At 45.2% G+C, this 25,487-nt stretch overlaps 2 protein-coding genes across 2 annotated transcripts; both read left to right on the forward strand.

The window, feature by feature from the left end:
* Nucleotides 1-599: 599 nt before the first annotated feature.
* On the forward strand, nt 600-1,337 carry LOC311350107 (complement C1q-like protein 4; the record flags this gene model as incomplete). The annotated part of the gene is made up of 1 exon (XM_084470134.1): nt 600-1,337. The coding sequence occupies one exon, from the start codon at nt 600-602 to the stop codon at nt 1,335-1,337; it is 738 nt and encodes a 245-aa protein (XP_084326260.1).
* Nucleotides 1,338-10,737: 9,400 nt separating this feature from the next.
* On the forward strand, nt 10,738-24,794 carry LOC311350868 (adenylosuccinate synthetase isozyme 2-like). Its single transcript, XM_084470960.1, has 8 exons — nt 10,738-10,965; nt 19,442-19,544; nt 21,201-21,269; nt 21,417-21,467; nt 21,636-21,702; nt 23,511-23,618; nt 23,848-23,929; nt 24,629-24,794. The coding sequence occupies exons 1-8, from the start codon at nt 10,777-10,779 to the stop codon at nt 24,761-24,763; spliced, it is 804 nt and encodes a 267-aa protein (XP_084327086.1). The 5' UTR covers nt 10,738-10,776; the 3' UTR covers nt 24,764-24,794.
* Nucleotides 24,795-25,487: the final 693 nt, after the last annotated feature.

A 25,487-nucleotide genomic window follows, 5' to 3' on the forward strand; every position in this document is an offset into this window, starting at 1 on the left:
CGTTTTCATTTAAATTATACTGTTGAGATTAATTATTTTATTATTATTCAATATATACATTTCGGGTAACATTTAAATAGATAGTGGTATGTTGAGAAGGTATTGGTTCCTACCCACCTTTTGTTTTAGGGGGACAGTTAAGTGGGGGAACCAATTGAAGAGTGACGAGCACATGCAGGCATAGATATATATATAGAACCTTTTGCTTCATAGATAATAGACCAAAACCTACACCAAATAAAGTGAGTTAAAAGCGATCCTGTTTCGGCGGCCTTTTCTGAAAAAGAACACAACAAGGTAACTGTTGTGCTCTATGGCTTGCCAACTAACTCAACCGCGAGAGGGGTGGAGTTGATACCAACCTGCGGTACATTGTTATGGAAACTTAGCGAACAGATGCACCCAGAGGACAAGTCTAACATGTTCATGTTTCAACAAACAGCAGCTATTAATACGAGATTGAAGATCAGAACTAACCCCAGAGCTGGTAGAGCACACCAGACCGAGTCAGCACCAAATCAAGACCCACCTGAAGACGAACTAAACCAAGGCCAGACCAAGGAGCAGCTCAAGCCCAAACAGAAGTCCAGAGGAGAACCATGGAGCGCACCTTCCTCCTCTTGGTGGCCTTCATCTTCTCCAGCGGCCAGTGCCTAGATACGGACCCCTCCAGGTACCCCGGCGCCAGCCTGGCCGTCTGCCAGCCCGACAGCTGCGCCCTCATCAGCGAGCAGTCCGCCATGCGGGAGCGTCTGGCGGCCGTGGCCGCCACGCAGGATGGCCTGCTGGAGAGCGTCCGCTCCCTCAGGACGGAGATGGCGGCGAGCCAGACCGAGCTAGGGGTCTGCAGCGCCAAGACCCTGGAGCTGCAGAGGCTGACCCAGGAGCTGGCCCAGCAGCTCAAGGCTCTGCAGGAGAACACATCGGCCGCGGTGCCCCGGGTGGCCTTCACCGCCGTGCTGGGCCGCCCCCTCGGCCCCGTCTCCACTGACACGACGGTCAAGTACCCGGTGATCATCTCCAACATGGGCAACGGCTACAACCCGGCCACGGGCTCCTTCACCGCCCGGGTGCCCGGCGTGTACTACTTTAGTTACACCATGTTCAACAGTTTGGGTAGGAGCAACTCTGTGATGTCGCTGATGAAGAACGGCCAGAGGATGGTGTCCACCTGGGACGTTAATCACGACGACTCCAACGACAGCGCCACCAACGCCGCCGTGCTGCAGCTGGAGGCCGGAGACAGCGTCTACACCCAGCTCTACGCCAGCCGCGAGATATTTGATGACACTGTGCAATACAACTCCTTCAGCGGCTTCCTGCTCTTCCCTCTGTAAAAGGCCCGTCGGCCATTTAGTGAGTTGTGAGGTTGATTTGCCAGTGTGATGGTGGCTGAAAGGAGGGGTTGGCTGGATTAGTGTTTTTTGTTGACAAAATTATATATTTTGGCTCTGTATAAAAGTAACAAAAAACTTAAATACAAATAAAATAATATCTATAATGTTTGACATTAATTCTGTGTGGTGTGTGTTTTTTGAAGATAAACAGAAACAATACAAACGAGATGCGGTGGGTCTTGTTACCTGGATAGGTGGTGCAGTTTGGGCGGGGTTTTGAATTAAATGCCTCTCCTGTTAGGAGTGATAGGGGTTTATAGTTCTTCTTTTCCTTCTCCTTAACTTTGTATGTGCTGGTGTTCATTGACTAATAATAATAATAGGTGTGTGAATAAAATGGGTTTGATAAAATAGTCTTTAATTTATATTTACTTGCGTCTGTTTGGTCATTGGAGCTTCAGGTGAGTTTGGTTGGAAGTTAACCAATGAAAACATTGTCCCGTTAGATGACTAGACACTAACCTGTGTTTGTTCACACAACAATGAAATCCATATTAAGCTGAGCACTCCTAGTAGTTTACTCAGGATATCCTAAAAGGCTTAAAGAACTAGGTCACCGGTGGACATATGAAGGTTATATGTAAGTAAGTAGTAAGTATAAGTATATAAGTAAATAATTCTATGTATTATAAATGTGCAAAAAAAAATAAAATCGGTTCATCCTAGCCTGAGAAAAGGCAGAAAGAGTGTTTTTATCATAGATATATAGTAGAACACTAGATGTCTCGTCCGCGCTGCTGGCCAATGGAGTCGAACGTCCGCACTGGCGGCCATCTTGCCACAGTCAGCTGGCTCATAACGTTGTGTCGGTGGTGGTAGGCCTACATGTATTTTTTAAATAACCATAACTTGCTCAATTTTCAACCGATTTTCAAACGGTTTGGTTTGTTATAAACGCCAGAGATGTAGTTATGACACTGCATACTTATATATATAATTATGTTATGTTCTAAAAAAAATAGAATAATCTAAAATAGGTACAAGATTTCCCTTTACAAATTGCAGTAGTTTGTAGGAAACCAAACCGTTTGTAAATCTGTCAAGATTTCAGCGAGATAAGAGTATTAGCGTTTGTGCAGATCACTGACCTTACCTCAGGTACCACCAGAAAGCTTGCCTGTGACAAGATGGCCGCCTGTGATAACGTTCTAGACTCCGCCGTAACACATCTAGTGTTCTATATATATATATCTATGCATGCAGGTGTACTGTGTTGCCGTGTTGGTTATAATTAAAAGAAGATATAAACGCAGAGAACAACTGTGTTCACTTATTTATTGTAACCCGAATGTTCCCACGATCCCGAAGTGACCGGGGGACGCTACCAGACCAAAAATAAGGGTTACACACGTAACCTTCTGTCCTTCCATTTCCCCCTTTACCACCACCTTAGCCTGGGTGTACCCAGGCTGCCTTGCGCTCAAATTCATTTCACTCTGCTAGGCAGCCTGGATTCCATGGATCCGATTGTTCCTCAGCGAGGGAACCAATCACAGAACGGGGACGATGACGACGTCTATGAGAAACACTGAAGCTTGTCGTTTGTTTATATCTATGGATCCAACATGGCAGCAGACAAGAAGTTACCTTTTGATGCAGCCTTAGATAGTGTTCGCAAGTTTATTTTGAATTTCATTTTTATTGGCTATGAGCTACGTACAGACACATTTGATAGACAATCGTAGCGCCCAATAAACGGCTCTGGGCATTCGTAAACCACGCCTCAAATACGAGAAAATGAATGTGTGGTTCCTCCCAGACTAAATCTTCTTGAGAAGATTTGGTCTGGCGTTAGCCAGGCTACATATACCTCCCTTCCCCACCATACATTTCTCTGTTCATTTCAAACTCAAACTGAGTTTCTAATCAGTGTAGCCACCCCTCTCCTTTTACTCGGTTTGAATGAGCTGAAAGAATGTAGTTTCTCATGTTGAGTGAAGAAAGGGGAGATCGCACACAAGGGCTGAGAAGTTCCAAAAGTGTATTTTAAAAGCCGAAACAACAATCACAGGCCACATAACCAAGGGGTAAACGCTTCGGGTCTAGCCCTTCATCAGTGTTCCTTGTACGTGACGCGTCACAGGGCGCAGCGGCCTTTTATAGGCTCGCCTGCCAATCACCCAATCACCCCAAGACATGAGTCCATTTGGGGTCACAGTATATCCAAATCAAAGTTACACCACAGATACTATAATATCACAATTATATACAAACATGTACAGGCGATATAACAACATTTGTATACACTATACAGAAACATATAGTCACACAACATTTTAATAGTGATACCATATTTAAATATTTGAAAAATATATATATAAGATATGAACAATATTTAGAAAAAGGTACACATCACCCTCATCATCATCATCAAAATCAATATCATCATCATAGCCCATTCGGTTATCTTGCGTCCATGTAGGCCTAGTCCATTATTCAACTTAACTCTTATATATATTTTTCAAATATTTAAATATGGTATCACTATTAAAATGTTGTGTGACTTATATGTTTATATAATATAATGTGTTATAACGCCATATCCAGTGAGGAACAAATGATTGTGTAGCCAATAACAGTGTGGAATTGGTCTGTGGTGCAGCATGCTTGTGTTTAATAACTCCACACCAGATGGAGGCAACACCTCTGTCCATCAAAACCAAGTCATTCTCTGATACAGCTACAGACGGGCTGCATGGTCCCCTGGTCTGCATGTTCAGGGTCAATGATCCATGATCTGACTTTCTAAAAAGAGTACAGCACGTGTTATATATATTATGATATTTCTAATTATAGTGCCGCAACTCCTCTTAAAGTCACTGTGTAAGATTTACACTGTTCTCGCTGAATGGCTCAAGGCATGAGACAATCTCACACTCAAAGTAGTGATGTATGAAGTATGATTCGTTTTGAAAGTATACTGTGTTTGTATTGCAACACCTTGAAGCACTTGTCTGACGAGTCTCTATAAAAGAGCAAGAGAGTTGTGTTAAATCTTACTGTACATTTTGTGCTTTGTCTTTTGCATCAGTCAAACAACAACATAAGTAAGTAAAACAACAACCCACTATAACACAAATATTAGCAAGGCTGCTTCTTGACTGCCGGGGACACATTTATAAGGAATATCAATAAATGCAGCATTTGCAGTTCAGCAGCATTACAGAGTACTAGGTGAGGGAGAAGCTGGAATCCTTGACATGAATCAACCTAGCCTCCTCCTCCTCCTCTCTCTCTTATTGAGTAATAGTATAGTAGTATAGTAATAGTATAATAGTAGTATAGTAATAGTATAATAGTACATTGCAATTATAATTATATACCAACATAGGGTAATTGCACATGGAGAAGATTACTTTTGTTTTGAAGATGCAGTGTAATACTGACCAACACTTAATCACTGTGCCCAAGCACATCAACAGCGATTCTTTTCACGTAGTTTGATCTCCACAATCATCACATGAAAGCTGGGACTCCACTGATTGGAACAGTCTAAACTATATCACTCTGTGACTACAACTCAAAACAATAAAGAACAAACGTCACTTTTTCTAGTTACATCCACAGATTATGTGTCACCTTTGATGTGTCTGTCATCGGAGTTGTGTTAGATCGCATAAAGCCACCATCCAGACCACAGGTCTTCTGGACACCATTTTACACCTGAACACACGGTGTTTACAATTCTGGCCTTCAATCAGAACACACGTCCTTCATCGCCATCTGCTGGCCGTATGGGCGTAACGCACGTAGACTATATAATAGGGCCTACAGGTTGAACACACCCGCTTCCTTCAACACCACCGCCACCGCCACCGTCTATTTGTTTTTACCATCTATTCAAATGTACCGGACCGTTCTGTACAGCCTGATGTCGTGATGCACCACAAAAAACTACAGCTTCCAGATTTGATTATGAATATTTCATCGAATGGCCGCCATTCCCCAATGGCCACCACTGGTGAAGCAGGACTTACTGTAGGCCTTGTTGTGGTCCTTCAGTTTGAACTCCTCGCTCTGCAGCCTCTTTCTTCAGCAGACGGTCATGACAGACCCCCGGCCAGGAGAGCGTGGTAGTCCTGCTCCGTCAGCACAGGTACTGTCTCCCGGGCTCGGGGGCTGGCCAGAGCGCCGGGGCTCCCGGCAGCGCCGGCAAGCGGCGTTCCTCTCGGACGACGGCGGCCGCTCCGCCACACGGGGTGGGGCCGCGGGACGGGCCCCGCGGGGGCCGCTCCTGGAGGGGGGAGGGACCGGGGGGGGTCCTCTGCCAGGACGACCGTAGGAACCGTAGCTCCGGCCCAGAGAGCCGTCTCCGTATCTATGGACGCCTCCGGACCCTCGCCCTCACTGCCAGAGACGGAGGAGGAGGAGGAGGTGTGGTGCATCCTGGGTAAACCAGAACCAGGCCTATAACCAGCTTTGCCGCTCCCGGGACGAGACCCGACGCTGCTCACGTTCTGCCATGAAGACCCCAGGGCGTCCCCGCCCTCCTCCTCCTCCTCGTTTTCCGTCAAACCCTCGGGGGTCGGAGCCTCGTTCCTCTCTGGCTCCGCCGGGCCCCCGCCTGGCGTGGCCGCTCCCCCTTCCTCACGCTTTCCGGGCTCCGCCCCGTGGTCCCCGTGGCGGTGACGGACAGCCCCGTTTTAATATTAAAACAATATTTCTATTGTTTTAATATGTAATGCCTGGGTGGTGACATCACTTGTGTGAATCAATATAATTATCAAAATAATTAACATTTCACTGCTTCATTTAAAGATCTAAGGCCATTTTGATTAGACGTTCGTCCATTTTTCTCCAATACGCAGTGTATAGTACAAACGTGACTGTATTGTTAAAGAAATACTGGTATACGCAACAATACCTACTAAACAGGTGTACTACACAATAATAATAAAACCAGGAACATATCTTGAATATCTACTCTGAAGTAGCCCGGGCTACAGGCTACGGGCTGCTGCATGGACAGGCAGCTAGGGGCGAGGACCCAGCCCCCCCACGGTTACTAGTGGTGGATTTCATGATTTGTTTGAATGAATCAATTTGCGTCAGTCAGTTCGCCAAGAAGAGTCGTTCATTTGTTCGTTCGTTCGTTCGTTCGTTCATTCGCATTTCCGGTAGCGGTGAATCATGATTCTCAGTCGCTGAGTCGGTCAGACTCGGCTCCTCCCTCGTTCTCATTCTCAAACGAATCACGATCGTGCAATGGTGCAAACGGTCATCAATCAACACAACATTAACTAAGTTCCTTTTAGCTGAGGAGCGCTTCATGTTCAGAATCGGGATGTTGTTGCCCGGCTGGCTCTCGTGACTTCTCAGTCCTCGAGTCTTCACCGCTAAACACCGTCAGTGAACGAACAGCGACTCGCGAGTCAGCGACTAGTGGGTGGAGCTGGGAGTCGAGTCTCGGCGAACGAACGAGACGAACGACGACGAACGAGAGCCGCGAATCAGGTCGGTTAGTTCGTTTTAAAGAGTCGTTCGTTCGAACTGATTCGTTCGCGAACGAGCCACCGCTAACGGTTACCCTTCACTGCGGTCGGTTTGGGCTGATGAGGTCGGTGGGGTTGGTCTTGTTCTGGGAGCTACACAGCCTCCTTGTGCTGCCACTTCTCCCGCACAAAGGGCCACTTCATCTCCACGGCCTCCTGGACGAGCAGGGACAGTGCCGCGCACAGGGCACCTGCCAGGGGAATACGGCGCGTAAACGCAGCTTCTTTGACACGAGACGAAGCCCCCCCCCCCCTTCAAAATGCTACTGCTATGTGTTTCCCTTACTATGTGAGCCTTGTTGTTTTGTATTGCTATTCAAATAAAATACACATTTTATAAAAAAAAATGACCTTTGAATACGTACGCGTGCGCATGTCAACCTCACACTAAACCCATAATTCTCTTAAGTCAGGGGGTTTCAAACTTTGTGTGTGTGGACCACTATTTGTAATCAAGAATTGTCACGGACCACCTCAATATACACATAATAAAATATGTCTTCACACAGTCCTACCTGAATTACCTGCACCTCTTAATATGCCAACTAGCATTAAAAATAACTGGTCATAGCATCAGTACAACAGGCTTGTTAAGAAAGTTAACTGCACACGACAACTGCCACATATTTTAGTTATTTATTTACTCAAGCTCCCGAGGCCATAATCAAGTTCCTTTGAACAACAGGCTGATTTCCATAGCAATTGAGTATTAAATCTATACAGTAATAACAACTTTTACTGTACAGATTTTCCTGGTAGATTTCCTGGGTTCCTTTGAACAACAGGCTGATTTCCATAGCAATTGAGTATTAAATCTATACAGTAATAACAACTTTTACTGTACAGATTTTCCTGGTAGATTTCCTGGGGAATTTCCTGGTAAAATGAATACGTAAAATTAAAAAAACCGATTATTTAATATTGTATTTTGCTTTCCACGGACCCCCTGCAGTACCGTCACGGACCACTGGTGGTCCGCGGACCACACTTTGGGAATGACTGTCTTAAAGACCGGGTAAACCAAAAATAATTATGGGTTTTGAGTTTATAATACCACAGGAAAATATATTATTAACCACCCTGCCAAATTTGAAGGACTAAAAAAATCGCGAAGTATATAAAATTATGCTTCAAAGTTGATGAAAAATGAGCAGTAATCCCTGGCTCAGGACGGTGGGGGCGTGTGCGCTGCAGGCCAGGAAACCACGCCCATCACCGGAGAGCCAACTGCAAACTGACAATTCAAACCAGACTCGTGAGCGGTAAAACCATAGACGGGTGAAACCACAGAATGCTAGTGCGCGGTTAATGTATTTATACCTAGAGGGCAGCAGGGGGCGGGTTTATGTGAGTATGACCGCTTTACGTAACGCGGTCCTCGATGTAGACCCGCCCATTTTAAACCTGCACACAGAACATTCTCTGAGGCCTAGCTCCTCAAGGAAATGATGAATGGGAAAAATATTTTTTACATGTTTTGAGGGACACATTTAAGGCCTAATTAATATGATAAGAAGAAAAATACTGAATTTGGTTTACCCGGTCTTTAAATTAAGTGGCAACTTCAAATCCCTGCCAATGTACAGAAAACAGGGTGGAAACAGCGCCCTCTGTTGGCTTTCTTCTGGTACTGCGGTGATTCTGCCTCGCCTCCTCGCTGGCTTTGTGCGGCTGTTCTGACGGCGCTGCCGCTTCAAGGCACTCCTCCAGCCAGACAGACTCCTATCTCCTGGCTGTCCATGGTCGAGGGGCAACTAATATATATATTATAGTAGCGTAATCGCCTGTGTTGAGGCCGAAATTCCGCACTTACAGCTGTAGCTATACCTGCTGCCATAGATATGTATTTAACCAAGACCTCAGAATTTATTCCCAATCTGACCCTGAAAGAAGGAATTTAACAGAAGGTAACAGTGTGTCTTTAATTAGTTTAGTTATTTGGTTATTGGTTGATAGCCTACACTACATTAAGACACCTTGTAATTTTGTTTTGAGGAGGGCTGTCAAACCATGAGAAAGCCTTTGGGGTCGCGAGAATAGGCTAGGTTACTTGGACCCCGCTCATTGCCAAACGTGACTTTATTTAGCCTAATGACTGATATTGAAAAGTAACAACATGGAATTAATGTTAAATCAGAATTAAAATACTATGTCCTTTTAAAATATTTAAATATTTGAAACTGTAGCCTAGAAGCCAAGAGATTCAGTAAACTGATGCCTATATTGACTTGTTCTTTCCGTGCTTAGAAAAGGCACTTTAATATAAAATATACTTCAATATAAATAAAATATAGGCTAAGTAACACCAAACTAACAATTTCTAGTTGAATTTCAACACGGTCCACAGTCCACACAGAGAGGCAGGGAGACAGACTGGAATAGTTTTTGTAAAGGATCATGCCATTTAAGATGGCAAGTTCTCTGAAAAGCTCTTTGAGGTATCTTTTTGCCATCTTTCTCTCTTGTTAAAATGTTGGGAATCACATAAAAATGCACATTTGATGTTCATTTTGATACCCTGGCTGTAATTTTAGATTAAGTATTGAGTAAGTAAATTAAACCAAATAGCAGAGTATCCGCATTAATTGCGTTAAAAAAAACAACAGCAATAAAACAAACGTAACGTTGTTATTTTAAAATGACAGCACTAGTTTGAGGCATATATTTGCGCTCAGACCTTAACCAAGACTTTATTTTCTCCTTCCCAAACGCGCGTCATTCACGCGCAACTAAAAGACGGCGACAGAGAGAGATGCGCGGAGGACGTTGTAGATCAGCCTGCACTGCAGTCAATGCGGTAGGTCCGAATAGATGGATAGATAAATAGTATAATCTAACGAGCATGTTTCCTGTAGGCCTATATTCTGTGGTCTAGTAGTGAGTGATCAACAGTGAATGGACGGAAAAAAGTTGATTAACATTATTTTTTTCAAAGATCAAAGGCTATTTGGCGTGATATCTCTTGCGTGTGCGTGAGAGCGTGAGATTGATGCTTGAGTGTCACTCCAGATGCGTGAGAGTTGGCAACCCTGAGTCACTAGTTTCACCAACTGGAACCCTGGCCAAGCCTCTCATGACGGGATGGCATATTGTAGTAGCCTACAACTTTTGGTAATAACTATGCGTGTCAAGTCTTTGTTGGGCTGGATAAAAACAACCACTGACTACTTAACGGATGTTTTATTTAAAAAAAAACATTTGACGAGAAAGCTCTATAGCTGTTAGGGTCAGGGCTGACAAAAACACTGTGGTTTACCTCAACCCTCCTAAACAAGACCCCAACACCGTCAGAAGGGCGACCAGGATCATTACAGACATGGAGCTGGGGCGCTTGGTTAGCTGAGACCTGGGTCTTGCTGAGTGTCCCCTGCCTTAGCCCGCTGGTACGGGATGATTTACGACTTTAGAGGCGGTTATGTTGGGTAAGATAGAAAAAGGGGGGGGTGGGGGGGGTCCAAATCGTAAAGGTCATGCCATAGATACCTCTCGGTCTCTCGCGCCGATTGGCTAGGCACACATAAGCACACTTATATGTATGCGGGCGCTCTATATTAACCAGCCCAATTAAACACGCCGCTGCGCCTCTTCTAATTAAACACATAGGACGGCGATGATGACACGCGCCTCCGCTGATGAGCTCTGCTATTGGTCAACAGACGGGGCGCGCGCGTCTGCCGCCCCCTCCGGGGAGGGACATGTGGCCGTGTCCCCCCCCCCCCCCCCCCCCCCCCCCCCCCCCCCCCTCGATATACCCGTGCGGATATGTGGGCGTGTCCCCCCTCGATTTACCACGGATATGTGGGCGTGTCCCCCTCGGTACCACGGGAGCGCGCCGTGTGTCAAGCGGGAACAGCCCACCACCAGTGAGGCAGGAACCCGGAGGAGTCATGTCGGAGACTGGGTGTCAGGAAGCCCCCGGGTCCCCGGACCCCGCTGGCGTCGAGGGGAACCAGGGATTCGTCCCGCCGGTCGGCAACAGGGTGACCGTGGTGCTGGGGGCGCAGTGGGGCGACGAGGGGAAAGGCAAAGTGGTGGATTTAATAGCGCAAGATGCGGACATCGTGTGCAGATGTCAGGTCGGTGGCTGCTTGTTTACTTTCCTTCCTGGGTAGCATGGCGCTACTTTAGCCGCCTCGCTGCGTTGAGTGTCCTACTGTTGTGTCGTCCCGGCCGGGAGGAGAGAGGTGTCATGCTCCTCTTGTGTGGTCGGCTCCTTGGTCTTCATGTTAACTTTCATTCTTGTGTTCGCGGTGTTCGCTAATGTCACCTTGGGGTTCTTGCTAGCCGCCCAGCCTGCTAGACAGGCTAGCGTTAAGGCTGTCTGCTGTCATGTACACATGTCATGTTTGACACACTGTCGGCGGCTTCGAGGTGAACCAAGTGCGTGCCTTTCGCTGATCTATAACCCGAAATGTAAGCTCCGTGGTTCACCCTCCAGCGTGACTCACTGGCTAAATGATCTGTTCACCTTACTGTGAACTGACTTCGATATTTTTCATATGGATCTGATATCTGATTATCTAACGCAAGTGGTTCAATGCTGCTTCTAGATTTCATGCTTTATACGCCTTTTATACTTGGCAGTGGGCTCCAAACTACACCCCATCTTATCATGAAACGGTGGTGGAGTGGTTGGGCGAACCTAACTTATGATGCATGTAATGATGCAAAGTAAGCGGTCTGAAAAGCAATCTTCGTGTTAAGTAGGCAGTGATGTCTTTACTTTTGAACACTATCATGAAAGGAACTGTAAAGGTTTGTTCATGTATAATGTTTGATTGTGGTTGAAATAATGGACACTTTAGCTTTCGCATAATAATACGTGTAGAACTTGTACTAAGCTGCTATAACCTTGTGTACTGGTACCAGTTTACAGCGAGCAGGTAATCGTTCATCAGAATGCATTTTGTTTCCAAAACCCGTTATGGTACAGAAGGGTATTTGTAATTTGATTTAATTTGTTCCACTAGATATAAAAAAAAATACATGACAACATTGATGCAACTAAGATGGAAAGCATTATATACTTTTGAAAATGTTGAGCATGGCCACTAAGTCTCATTTAGTTGGGTTCAAATAGCCCACCCCCGGCTGGGTCATTTGGCCTGAAAGTAAAACCTAGATTAGTTAAAACTTTTTTCTACTAGGTTAATGGGGACCATATCTTTTGCGATTTAAGATGTCACCGCATCTGCCTGCCACCGGGGCTCTTTCTTATCTTAAGTAATGACTTGAAAACGCGGCTGCCAAGGTTAACTGCTTTTTTGCAGGCTCTTTGTTTCTTGAGCTGGCATCTGCATCTCTTGGTGCTGAACACCTTCCATGTCACCGCATGTCTCTGTCGCAGGTACTGAGTAAGTTGTTTGTGTACCCCATAAACAAAGTCAAATCCTAGGTTTCTGCTAGTTTACCGAATCCCTCCGTGAGCACTCTGCTTCAAACGCTGCCAAGGTCTATTGGCAGCGGCTGACTGCGGCGTCCAACAGAGGGTTAATCTTCTCGGACACTTACAGCGCCAGGGTGTGTCTGATGTTCAGATGTGTGGAGCTCGTTCTGGAGAGCCGTTGATTTTGATGAAGAAGTCTGGGAGAAGGAAAAATTGTTGGGTCTAAGGGACTATTGTGGACACCAATTTATGAAATTGGTCCAGTATCGATCGACAAAGCTGCAGCCGCAATCAGTGAATCCTTCGGGGCAATTGGGACTCTTCAGTGAATGTCCTCTTACAAGTGCTTGTTTTTGCCACCGACAGGCTGGTGTTATATTCTAGCATTTTGGAAAAGATCACTACAGAGAAATACAACTTTTGGTTTTAGCTTTCGCTTGATCTGTCTGTTTGTTGTTGGAGAAGTTTTGCACTGAAATGTAATTGTTGCGTTTTTGCAGGAACTGTCCCCATTTTCATTACATTAGTCTCCTTCAACCAAATCTTCAATGAATTACAAGGATTTACATGTTTTTTATCAAAGTGTAAAATAGTGTAATGAGTGGCAGTTCGTGCATGAGGGGGACTATGATAAGTGCCTGTACATTCTTTCATACATCCATGCTTTTGAGACATTCGTTTTTGAGGTAGTTTCCCCAGTCAAATACCAAAAGTAGGCTATGAATTTAGTTTAGGACTGTGGATGCAATAAGGGGAGAATTGTGAATAGGCCGTTATCTCCGCCACCTCCTACAACATGTACAGTAACCATGTTGACTATCATGACAAAGATACCCGATTACTATTGGTTAAACTGAAGGCTAGAGCCGTCCAAAATTGACATTGGTGCAATTATAATGAAATCGCGCAGTAGCCTGCATGTACAGTCCCATTCAGCTCCATGACTTTTAATTATTTTATTGACGTGAGAAGAAATCCCAACGAACAATAACGTTCAATGTAAAAGGACCTTTACCTTGCAGGCTGCTACAAGGCTGTGCGACATGACGATTTATATCGGGGGATGAGAGAGAGATGTCTATCAATAGATATTTCCCTCTATCTTTACTATCAATGTTTTACTTATCGGCAGTATTTTACGTCATTCTCACCCTGCTTTACGCTCACTACACGTGCGCGACAAATACAAAAACAAAGTTGGAGGAATGTTGCACAGAACGAGTGTCTCCACAACTGTCTGAGTCTGAGATGGGATCTGCATTTAAGGGAAGTGATGCAAACAAAATCACACTTCAAACAGCCTTTTAAGAGTCTTAAAGTGGGGATATGTATAGAGCCCTCTGAAATCCAGAATCATTTTTCTGAATTCAGTGTTTCACGAGTAGAAAACACAGTAATGGCTGCACTAGTAATGGTGGTTTGAGGAGGCGTGCTCTGGCTAACACCCGATGATAAAAATGAAGCAGAATCGTTGTCATTTGGAAATGAGATCGCATAGAATTATGAACCGAGATCGCGATTTTTATATTATTAATCGTGCAGTCCTATTTCTCTGTATGGATCCTTTCCACGATGTTAGAACACAATCTGAGCCTGTCCGTGGCAAAAGCATTTGGAGGACATACGACTGTGTTATTATGTGCCTGGAGGATTACATCGCGGCGTGTTTTGGGTACAGCTGCAAGCGTTCCTGTTCAGGTCAGTGATGTGTCTCCTCTGGTCAACCCTCTGTCCGGCATTGATAACAGGTTTACTTAGAGAAGATTCCCCTCTGGCCAAGGATTCCACCCTACTGCTCTTGCATTGCCTACCAAGGCTGGATACATTTAAAAATACATTTTAACACACACACACACACACACACACACACACACACACACACACACACACACACACACACACACACACACACGGTGCGTTGCTTGAGTAAGAGGGAGTATAGTATTCATCTTTTTATAAAAACGCCGCTGCCAGCACTTTTTGTAGGTTGTACACATGCCATAGAACTCGTGGACCACACTGGTGTCATATTTACTTTTAGGCATTGCCGGATACACCAATGCATAGGCACGCTGTGCATGCTTTAAAAGTCATGTTTCATTAAGCATTGCTCAGTTTCATTCAGCTTTGCTGGGCAACTGCTTTCGTTTTATTTGATTGATTTGCATTTCTACTTTCCTGTGGTTTGTGAAATGGCTGAATCGCAAAACTGCGGTTCTTAAAAGTTCTAGACTGCAGATTTGTTTTGCCTTAAAGAGCGAGTGAGCTCGCTGTTTCAGCTGGGATTCAAACACTTTCAAAATGTGTTTTGTGAAGCAAGTTCTGGGAAGGAACTTTGTGCCACTTTTTTTAGTAAAGTTGTTGTGCGTGAGCTTTATAATGTTGTTGTATAACGTTGTTTGTGAAAGGCGCCACCCACCCTGGCGTTATACTAAGAAGCAGAATGCGCCACTGGCCGGAGCACTGCGTCAGACGGACCAACTTCCCCCGCTCTCCCTCTCTCTACAAAAAATGTAGAGAGAGGTTCTACTGACGTGGAACCTGTTCGGAAGAAATCACCGCAACCCGGAAGGACTGACAGTTGACAATGTAAACCCTCCGGTTCCTCGAACCGGTAATGTCACTAAACAGAACAAAGACAAGCTCCAGGCTTACAGGCACAGATTTGATCCATGGCTCGAATTCAACAAAGCTTAAATGAGCTGCTTTATATGAATGTTTAAATGTTAGATGTACAGCCTTTTACCAGCCGGTGTAACAAAACGTCAACATCTCATACATTAGCCCCGAAAAGAAAGCGTGAGAACGATTCAGCCAATGATGCGATGGCTAATGCTATTGAAGTTCTGCAGTTGCAGTGTGAGGATGAAACAAATCGGCCAATTCAAAATTGGACTGAGTGTCCTTCTTTCAAAAAGCTCAACACAGACACACTGAGTTATGGAAGCTACCTTAAAGATCCCGTTAAAATCCCATTTTTCCTATTGTTTGTTAAATAACAGAATAAGAATAAGAATTTGTGACCTGTGGTAAGTTTGAAATCTGTGCAGTTTGTCTGCTGTATGCAATAGCCAATGAAAGGAAAAGGGCAGAAAAAATGAGCCAATCTGGATAAGGTGACACTGCTATGTAGCGTTTATTATTCATGGGCCTGCCCACTTGGTTGGTTCGTAACCACCCACAGAAATTCAGAAGGAGTCGAGATTGAGCTAGTGCTAATACATGTACGTAGTTTACCCTTTACTGGCAGCTGCCCTTTACTGGCAGCTGAGTCTTCACGTAGGAGCTCTCTAACCCTCTTTGTGGATGTTGCAGGGTGTGGGGTAAGAATTAAGCAGAGTTTAGGTGCACTGACCCTGTCCTCAGAGTCAAGGGCCACGCCATTCACAGGTATCTGCAGCAGCAGGTGGCAGGTGGTAGTTTCTTTCTTAGCATGATATAAATCAATGGATGCCCCAGGGGGTTAGTGATGCTTTCATGCTGTCTACACAAACAATTTGTTATGTGTAAGCTGAGACTCCACAGATTCCAGCAGTATAAGTCTTGATCTGTGATCTAAACTCTACAACCTAGATTAATACTACTTCTACTACTTATCCTACCAATACTATGTGTGATACAAGTACTGCTACTTCTTGTCATGCCAATAGACCTACTTATAACAGGCCTATCATACTACTTATAATTCTGCTACCACTGAAAACCACTCAAAAGCAAAATGTTTTGGCTAACTCCATCTGCGGCGCTTCTAGCGTGGGGCAGTTTTGCGGCCTCAGCCGGGATGTTGAACCCGCCAATACAGTGCAAACAGATAAGTGGTTTGCAGGTTCTTCACTGGCCCACACATGTAACATAGCTTGCTGATAGGCTGTGTAATATCATTAGGCTGACCTTTGGCCTCTGGGTGAAACCAATCATTTTCACAAATGCAAGATGTCACATTTTTCTTTGACACTTAAATCCTCCATTCTGGCGTTTCACTGGTGTGCTGTGACGTAACTCCTCCCACCACCACCTCCTCCTGCTGCCCGACTGGCCATCGGATCGTATATTGGCAATCTAGAGCAACCACGATTTGACAGTCTGAAATTTAAACTATCGCCCAAGCCTAATATGAAGTTTGTTCGGCACATCTAGGCCACCTGTACGCTGTTGAGGGAGAGATGTGTGGGTAAATCACCAACCAACAGCAACAAAAGGAGGTATAAACTAAAACCACAGTGTACGTATTTTGTGAGTCGACGTGTCAGAGTCATGAGTCGACAAATAGATAGTTGTTTTTTTTTGGCCGGAGCAGTTGCGGAGCTCAAAGGATCTGCGCTTTCCTTTAAGACAGAGGCCCGCCCGTCATATTTCAAAGGTTGCGCTCAGGAGCACACCAATAATGCACTTTTTTTATGAAGTTGATATAAATGATGACAAACAAAATATCACAGAGCATAGAGCAGGATTGTGAACGTTTACAATGTCTCATGTCAATTTACAATGGGCAAAATGTTAAATTAGTTATTTGGAAAACAGAAAGGTGTTGCAACGTTTTGAGATTTTGTATTTTTCTATTTTCTATTCTATTTTTAATCTGGACTTCAGAGAGTCAAAGCCAAAGTTTCTTCCCCCAATTCCTTCTCAACCATGGCCGAGATAACTCCCACTACGAGTCTTTACTTGTTGTGGAAGTACCAGAGACGTCCGAGATCCCAACGCAGTCTTTAATTCATAATATCGCACACAGCTTTCAGCCGTGATATTCTATATTATATTTTATTATATAGATACCTATATATTATATTATATATTATATTATTTTATTTAGATATAGAGCGCCGGGAGTCTGCAGACGGCAACAATCACTTTCTCCTCCTGCTGCGATTCACTCTGGACTGCAGGGAGTGAACGCTGATCAGGGCTGAACGATTTGGGCCAATATTTGACCAATATTGCAATTGCGATTTACATTTTTTTTTGTAAGTTCCATATGTTCTGTATTATTCACTTAAAAAGCAATAAATCATTGTTTAGTTTGACCAACACAACATTGGAAGCAGTCAACATATAAACTTCTCTTTCCTTTAGGCCAGGCCTATGTGTTGAGATTAATTGATATTATAACATCTTTATTGAACTACTATTATAACTATTGAACTACTAGAAAAAATAAATGGTTTCAGATCTTTGCGTTTTTAAGCCCCAAAAACGCCGTCACCGTCTAAACGAAAGTCACTTCCGATAAAACATCGTTTTTACCCACAAGCGTCCTCGTGTAAACTGGGCCTTAGAAATTTCTCCTGTTGGTTAACCACTCCCCCCTAGACGTAATGTCATGGCTGGACATCAAGAAAACAAGACAAATAAATAGGCGTGCAGTAATGTAACAAATGTGATCCCTGGGCAGGAGGGGGCAGATACATCGTTAACAGAAGTATTTGCTCCAGGCTGCCCTTAACCTCCGGGCTATATAGAGGGCCCGAAATAACACACACACACACACACTACACACACACACTATACACACACACACACACGCATACAAGTATGCACATGCACACAGACACACAATTTATTTTATACCCACAAGCTACCCCATTTAAAAGCACACAAGATCACAAGACAAGTTTAACTCGTGAACAAGTGAACAGTGAGGGTGAAACATGACCTCCATCCGCAGAGTTGCATAAGATCAACCCGTGTTTAGAAGCACTCCTCATTCTGCTCTCCGCTCTGGGTTACTTTGTCCTTCATCACTGAGCTGTACAATGATTAACTAAATAGCAATCGTCGTTTTGGTTTTGGTCCTTGGCTGTCCATCGAAGGTTGGTTGGGTTCTTCGCTGTTCCTTGCTGTGACTGTAGCCGCGTCGGTCCACATCTGATAGACGGACTGCAGAGAACGGAGCAGGTCACACTGCGATGCTCCGTCCGGTTCTCTTCTCAAGGATCTGCCCTGTTAGTTGATCTACCTCATAGGGCTTTCTGCCGATCTCTTGTGGATCAAAGGCCTTCTCCAAACTGGTTCTATTTGTATTTCTTTTGTGTGTTATCCACACACAGCGCCCACGTTTCAATCCATTGAGATGTTATAGGCATGAAGTCTCTTGAGATTGAAAAATATTTTGTGGTTAAACTTAAAGTCGACATGTTTCGAGTTGTGCGAAACATTAAATACACCCACCGTCAAATATAATGATCTGATATTGATTATAAAAGATCTTTATAAATCAAAGCTGAATTCAAATATATTATTTTTAAACCTGTAAAGTATGTAAAACAACAGTGAAATGTGAAAGAACTGAGAGCATCAACTTGTGCAATAAAAAGACTTGTTGATCTTTGATTTTCCCTGAGTGCTTGTCATTACATTTGACATCATAGTCAGTTAACTATCTTGTAGTGTTATTTTTTTTAATGTAGTGTTTACATTTAAAATCTCGCACTAACTTCACTAGAGAGACTCATGCTTTCCTATCGTTTCATTCATTTGTCTTAATGAAGGACAACCAAAAGTCAAAGTCTCTTTGAAAATGAAAACCAAGTCTAAACGAGCTATCCCTCCTGGAGTCCAGGCAGGCAAACAGATGCTTTCGGTTGTCACGTTGCATCAGCCAACAGACAGATATTGTGAAAGGAGTTTCTCATAGTTCTCAGTCCCCTGGATGTACCAACAAATTGTTCTTTTGAATTAACAGAGGCTGCAGTTAGTCTTGAACGTCGCGGACTAGAATGAAATGTCCTCGCTGTCAAGGTGTTTTGAAGTAAACACCGAAGCCGTCGTGTTTCCGAACTCCTTTTTTAGGCACGCTCGCTTCTGTCTTGAGCACTGTTGCATGTTTAAAGATTAACTGGGACAGTGACACCGTCATGGCTTAGTGTTTACTCAATAGTAGATGAGAGCTTGTTGATAAGAGAAGCCTTGATGTTTATGATGTATGGTGAGCTTGTATCGCTGAAGGGGATCCTAGGAGAGTTGAAATGTAGAAGGCATGGCAGGCGCCATGGCTTCAGCGAGAGGTTTGTTGCTTGACGACCACCAAACTCGCAACAAGTCGGTTGTCATCCGCCTTAAACAAAGACTAAACAAAGTCTTTGAATTACCATTTTCTCCCTCTCTCTCTCTCTGCTCCTCTCTCTCTCTGTCTCTGTCTCTCTCTCTCTCTCTCTCTCTCGCTGCAGGGAGGCAACAATGCGGGCCACACCGTGGTGGTGGACTCAGTGGAGTACGACTTCCACCTCCTCCCCAGTGGAATCATCAATCCCAAGGTCACCGCCTTCATCGGTGTGTACACACACACACACACACACACACACACTGGTGCACACTTCAGCTGAAATGTTCTTGCATTAAAGTGTCTCGTAGTTTATGTCTCATAGTTTGACAAAAACATCTCGGTATATGCACTGGTACTACCAGGGCCGACGGACTGCGGGTGTAAGGGGGACAGGCTTGGGGGGGCCCAAGGCAGGGGGGGGCCCAAGGCAGAGGGGCCCATGGGAAATTTGAAAAAAAAAAATATATATATATATATATATTTTTTTTTTGGAATAAGAATAATAAACGGACCAATTACAATAGGGACCTTGCAGGTTCTGCTCGGTCCCTAATTAATACTAAGCCGTTATTAGGCTACATGATAAATAATAACCTATGGCATACAGGCTAGTTAGCCTATATGTTTTAGCAAGGGGGGTGGGGGGGGGGGGGGCCATCAGGACTTATTGTATATAGGGCCCAGAATTTGGTGCTACGCCCCTGGGTACTACACTTCTCCTTGATGAATCACTGGGGTCCAGGGCTCCTGTAGGACTCCTGTAAGGCTCCTGTAGGGCTCCTTTAGGGTTCCTGTAGGACTCCTGTAAGGCTCCTGGCTCCTGGTGGCTGCCACGGCGGGCCGCTTCACCCTACTTGTCCCAGAGCCAGCCTCCCACCTCCTTATCTGCAGTCACTTCATCAGCTAATGGGCTCTCTCGCTCTCTCGCTCTCTCTCTCGCTCTTTCTTTTCCCCTCGTCCTCTCTGTGTCTCTCGCCCCCCGCCTCACATCTGCAGTTGAACATGCCTGCCAGGATCCCTTCACGTTGTTCCCCACCCCTTTGATATACGGCGCCGGGCCACCATTTTGCAACCTTGCTTTAGCGTGTGTGCGTGTGCGGAGCAGTGTGTGCTGAACCTGCCCCAGCCCTGTGGACGTTCACCCAACTCTCCGTATTGCGTATAACTCTCCCCCCCCCCCCCCCCCGCCCCGCCCCGCCCCGCCCTCAAGATCATGTGTTGACTCTGAGTCACTAAGAAGTGTTTTATTCCTTTGTCCTTCAGTGTTTAATGTTCCTGTTTTTGTCCTGCGTTGCTCTGGCACTCCTTGAGCCGCGGGGAAGTGAGAGGAGTGTGGTTAGAGGTGCGCCAACGGGGCGATGGGAAGAAGGAGCTAGACTGTCTCACAGCCAACCGGAGATCATCTTCAGAGCAATGGCTCAGTCGTGGTCTACTGGTTGGTTGAATTGGATACAACTATTCCGTTATCTACTGTTTCTGTTATTTAAGGCTCCGAAAGAGTACAAAACAGCAGATCATAGTGCCGACGTCCAAATGATTGATGACCAGTGTATTTTTGGTGGATGTACAAATTGGTTTACTGTTATGCCTGTTATCACATTATATAATTGTCGCTACAGTAAATCACAAGTGTGTGTGTGTGTGTATATATATCTTGATATCTTTTCTCTTTTAATGTTTGAAAAAAACAAACAAACACCGAACACCGAAGCTAAAGAAGTTTCTGTAGACATTTTCAGAAGAATATTTGAATGTTTATCATAGGTAGAAGCAGAGCCACTGCACTATAGGGCTTGTATGTTAAACTGCCCCGATGCCTTGGCCTGGGACTGAATGTGAACGCTGTGCTGGATGTTGTGACTGACCGGTCCTCTCCACCTCAGGTAACGGGGTGGTCATCCATCTGCCCGGCCTGTTTGAAGAAGCCGAGAAGAACGCCCTCAAAGGAAATGGTGTGACACACACACACACACACACGCACACGCACACGCACACACACACACACACACATAAACTGGTGTACAAATGGATCAGTACAAATGATTCTCTGCTCCAGTCAAAGACGTCAGTGTTGATCCCCCCCGTCTGTGTCCCTGTAGGTCTGAAGGACTGGGACAAGAGGTTGATCATCTCGGACCGAGCACACATCGGTAAGTTATTACTCCTCCTGTGTGTGTGTGTGTGTGTGTGTGTGTGTGTGTCTGTATGTGTGTGAGTGAGTGTGTGTGTGTGTGTGTGTGTGTGTGTGAGAGCGTGCGTCCTAGTTTCACCACGGTGTGTGAGTGTGTGTGTGTGTCCCCTCTCTGCCCTCTTCGCAGTGTTTGACTTTCATCAAGCGGTCGACGGCGTGCAGGAGCAGCTGAGGAAAGAGCAAGTGGGCGGCAAGTAAGTTGAAGTGTTCGGCCAAAGCTGTTGTCCTAGAAGCCCGAGAACACAGGCGGTCCTCAGGGCAGGACGGCAACGGCCTGTAGCTTAAACCAGCTCTGTCCCGGTGCCCTCTACTGCCACGTCTTTATTTGTTACGCCGTCTTACTGCTGAGTTGCACAGAAGTCCAAATAGTTATGTCCTCTTTGTTTCTGTGGTTTTGTGTGGCAGAAGGATTTCTGCCACGTCTGTCACTGTCAGAGCTGTTGTAGACATAGATTCTGACCCAAACTCTCTCATAAGGAGGTGATACATTACGCATACATTGTATTGTATACATTGTATTATGTTATATATATATATTAAGGATTTGGGTTGGGATTTAGTTTTCAGGGGAAAAAAGCGGAAGACCTCACAATCCATCATAACTTTTAATCAATGTTTAATACAAATATGTTTGCACAGGAGTTTGCTAACTACCTCCTCTACTACATCCTTCCTGGATATACCTAGTAGGATATACTACAAGTAGGAATTTTGAAACGTGTAAAGGATTTATTCAATATACCTTATATATATATATATATATATATATATATAATATACCTGTGAAGTAAACCAAAGCAACAGGATTCCCTTGACTTCTAACAGAAGTTTGATGCTGTACTTTTATCATTTTTATATTATTGAGTTATTGATCATGGGTTATTGAGGCGTTGGGGTTTACTTGGAACACGTTAACGTGACACGACAGCCTTATCATTGAAACCAACTTAAGTCACGTATGGAAGGAGGCTCAGTTGTGTTTTTTTGGGGTAGTTAAATTGTCCCCCCCCCCCAAGCGGGCTGAGACTTCTCAATACCCAAAGTGTGTGGGTTTAGACGCTTGCTTTACTGGTTTCACCTTAATGGCTCGGTCACTATACGCCTTCAGCCGTGTGGGTTCTTCAGTGGCTGCTAATGGAAGACGTAGCTGTGGCACTAGCTGTATGATTTTGCAGCTCAGCAAATTTGCTTAAAAGATTACATTGTGTGCTCCTAGAGCCACCAAATGTACAAAACACAAAGCAGGCGTGTTACCAGACGACTCTCCGTACTGGACGGGTGGTACGGGCGGGGAGAAAACCACGAGATGTTTATGGGATAGCGTGCAACCAGTGTTGGACACGACGAACTTGAACTGATCATGAGTACATATCTCCCTCCAGTGCGGCTACTTATAGCCCGCGAGGCTCCTCTCTATGTAACGTATGTTCCATCCCCACAGCCTTCTGTGCCACTTCAGCTCAGTGGGGCGCTGTCATGTGCTGTGTCCCCAAAGGATATCTTGGTAATAGTACAGTAATAATTTGAAAGAATCACTTGATGATCTTACTGCATTGCAACATCAAGGATCACAGGATGGACGATGAAACAAGTGTGGTACATGCTTGACTCACGGCAAGCACGTGAACCATTTATCAACGTTCATCGAGACAAATGCAACCAGCTTTTGGTTTGCAGCTGTGTCTGATTTTATTTTAAGTGTTTAGATACTTTTGTCATGTGGAGTGGTTAAACTTTAGTATCTGTCTCTCTGTTTCTCTCTCTCTCTCTCGCTCTCTGACTCTCTGTCTGTCTGTCTGTCTGTCTGTCTCTCTCTCTCTCTCTCTCTCTCTCTCTCTCTCTCGCTCTCTGACTCTCTGTCTGTCTGTCTGTGTGTGTGTCTCTCTCTCTCTCTCTCTCTCTCTCTCTCTCTCTCTCTCTCTCTCTCTCTCTCTCTCTCTCTCTCTCTCTCTCTCTCTCTCTCTCTCTCTCTCTCTCTCTCTCTCTCTCTCCCTCCCTCCAGCCTGGGAACCACGAAGAAGGGGATCGGACCTGTGTACTCTGCCAAGGCCGCGCGGAGCGGCCTCAGGATTTGTGACCTCATGTCAGACTTCACGCAGTTCTCTCAAAGGTCCGTTCCACTCCGCCCCGGGCCGCTCTCCGGGTTTCACCACAAGTTCCTTCAGAGAGTAGTTGGGGGGATTCTGGTAACCAAGCCAAATGAAGCGTGTTTGTGTGTATTTTCCTGAAGCCGGTGCACACAGACAGTTCTGTATTTGCTCTGCTATGGGTACTGTAAACATGTCATTTGTCATACATGTCAATCTGTCAATCTCTTTTCCTCTCTCGGGTTCATTCAGGTATAAGGTGCTGGCTCAGCAGTATCAGTCCATGTACCCCACTCTGGAGATTGACATCGAGGGTGAGCTGCTCAGACTAAAGGTACCAGGAGTCCAGTATTTACTGTTACATGAATCGGCCACGCTACACACCAGGGAAGGGATTCTTCACCCCAAGTTTTCAGAGAATAATGACCCACACGAATCCTGCAGATCTATAGATACAATTTGTATTTCTATGTGATGAGGCTATCGTCTCCAGTGCCGACTCAAGCCCTTATTGTCGTCCCTGAAACAAGTGATCTCGCACACTATGCTGGTTGACGGGATCAGTCACAGACTGAGCTAGACGTTGAATAGCCCAAGTGGCTTCTCATGATATCAACAGAACATCTGGTGTATTTATGGAGTATTGCTGCAAATGGAATGATTAGGATGTGTTGATTCGTCTGTCTTTCTTAATCATCACGATCTAGACAGGTAGCTAGCTCAAGAAAGGGTTTAAAAGACTAAAGGTACGGGTACCATGTGAGCCACTTGTTACAGCCGCTGCTTTACCAAACACGTACCTTACAAAACCACAAACCGTGACCCAGAACCCTGACGTTGAACTGAACCGGGACGTTTAGTGAACCATCCTACTAAGATCCACCAAGATCCACCTTAGGAAGTAGCCTCACCAAGCTGTCGACTGTTAACACATGTTCACCTCTTTCGTGTGTGTGTGTGTGTGTGTGTGTGTGTGTGTGTGTGTGTGTGTGTGTGTGTGTGTGTGTGTGCGTGTGCGTGTGTGCGTGTGTAGGACTACGTGCAGCGGGTGAAGCCCATGGTGAGGGACGGGGTGCACTTCATGTACGAGGCTCTCCACGGCCCCCCTAAGAAGATCCTGGTGGAGGGAGCCAACGCTGCGCTCCTGGACATCGACTTTGGTCAGTGAGCCGGTCCCCCCCCCACCGCCCCCCCCCCCCCGGTTAAACCTCCTCACCCGGTCTGACTCGAGCTGGCTCGCTGTCAAACCGGTTACCTATCTGTCAAAGGTTAATCTAAATGACACCATCTGAAGGCCCCTCGGCTCAGCCCAGAACCTGTTTTAAAGAGACGGGGGGGGGGGGGGGGGTGGGGGTTGAATGTGAAAGATGCCGCTTTATTACAAACAGCAGCATCTCTAAACATGCCTTCTGTGATTACCTGTCAATTCCCTGATGACAATCAATTGCAAAACACCTTCCTATACAAGTCCACAACAGGCTCCCAAGTCCTCCGATGCACCGGTCCCCAAATGCACTACGTAGACATACAATCTGAATATTACTTGTGAGATTCATCTTCCTGATAGTAATAGTAATGGTCATAAACGATGTTTTGTGTGCCTAATGAAAGCTTGCTTGGAGGCCGGCCTCACGCCAGAGGTGAGTCCACTCATTCCTACTGCAGTGTGGGGGATCCTTCCAGAGGTTGACCTGCACGCTCACTTAGGCCTGGGCGATATATGGCTGAGAGACATGTCACGACGTAACGTGATCATGTTTAACAATTATTTGCCGAAGGCCCCTGTTCACGGAGCCTGAGGTGAATAATTGTTTTAGTATATGCTACACGTGAACACCCCCTTTGTTTTTATTAGCGGTTTATTTGTTTTTATTAGCGTGGCGAGACGACCG

The sequence above is a fragment of the Micromesistius poutassou genome (genome assembly GCF_964030765.1).
Source record: "Micromesistius poutassou genome assembly, chromosome: 7".
Taxonomy (NCBI): Eukaryota; Metazoa; Chordata; class Actinopteri; order Gadiformes; family Gadidae; genus Micromesistius; species Micromesistius poutassou.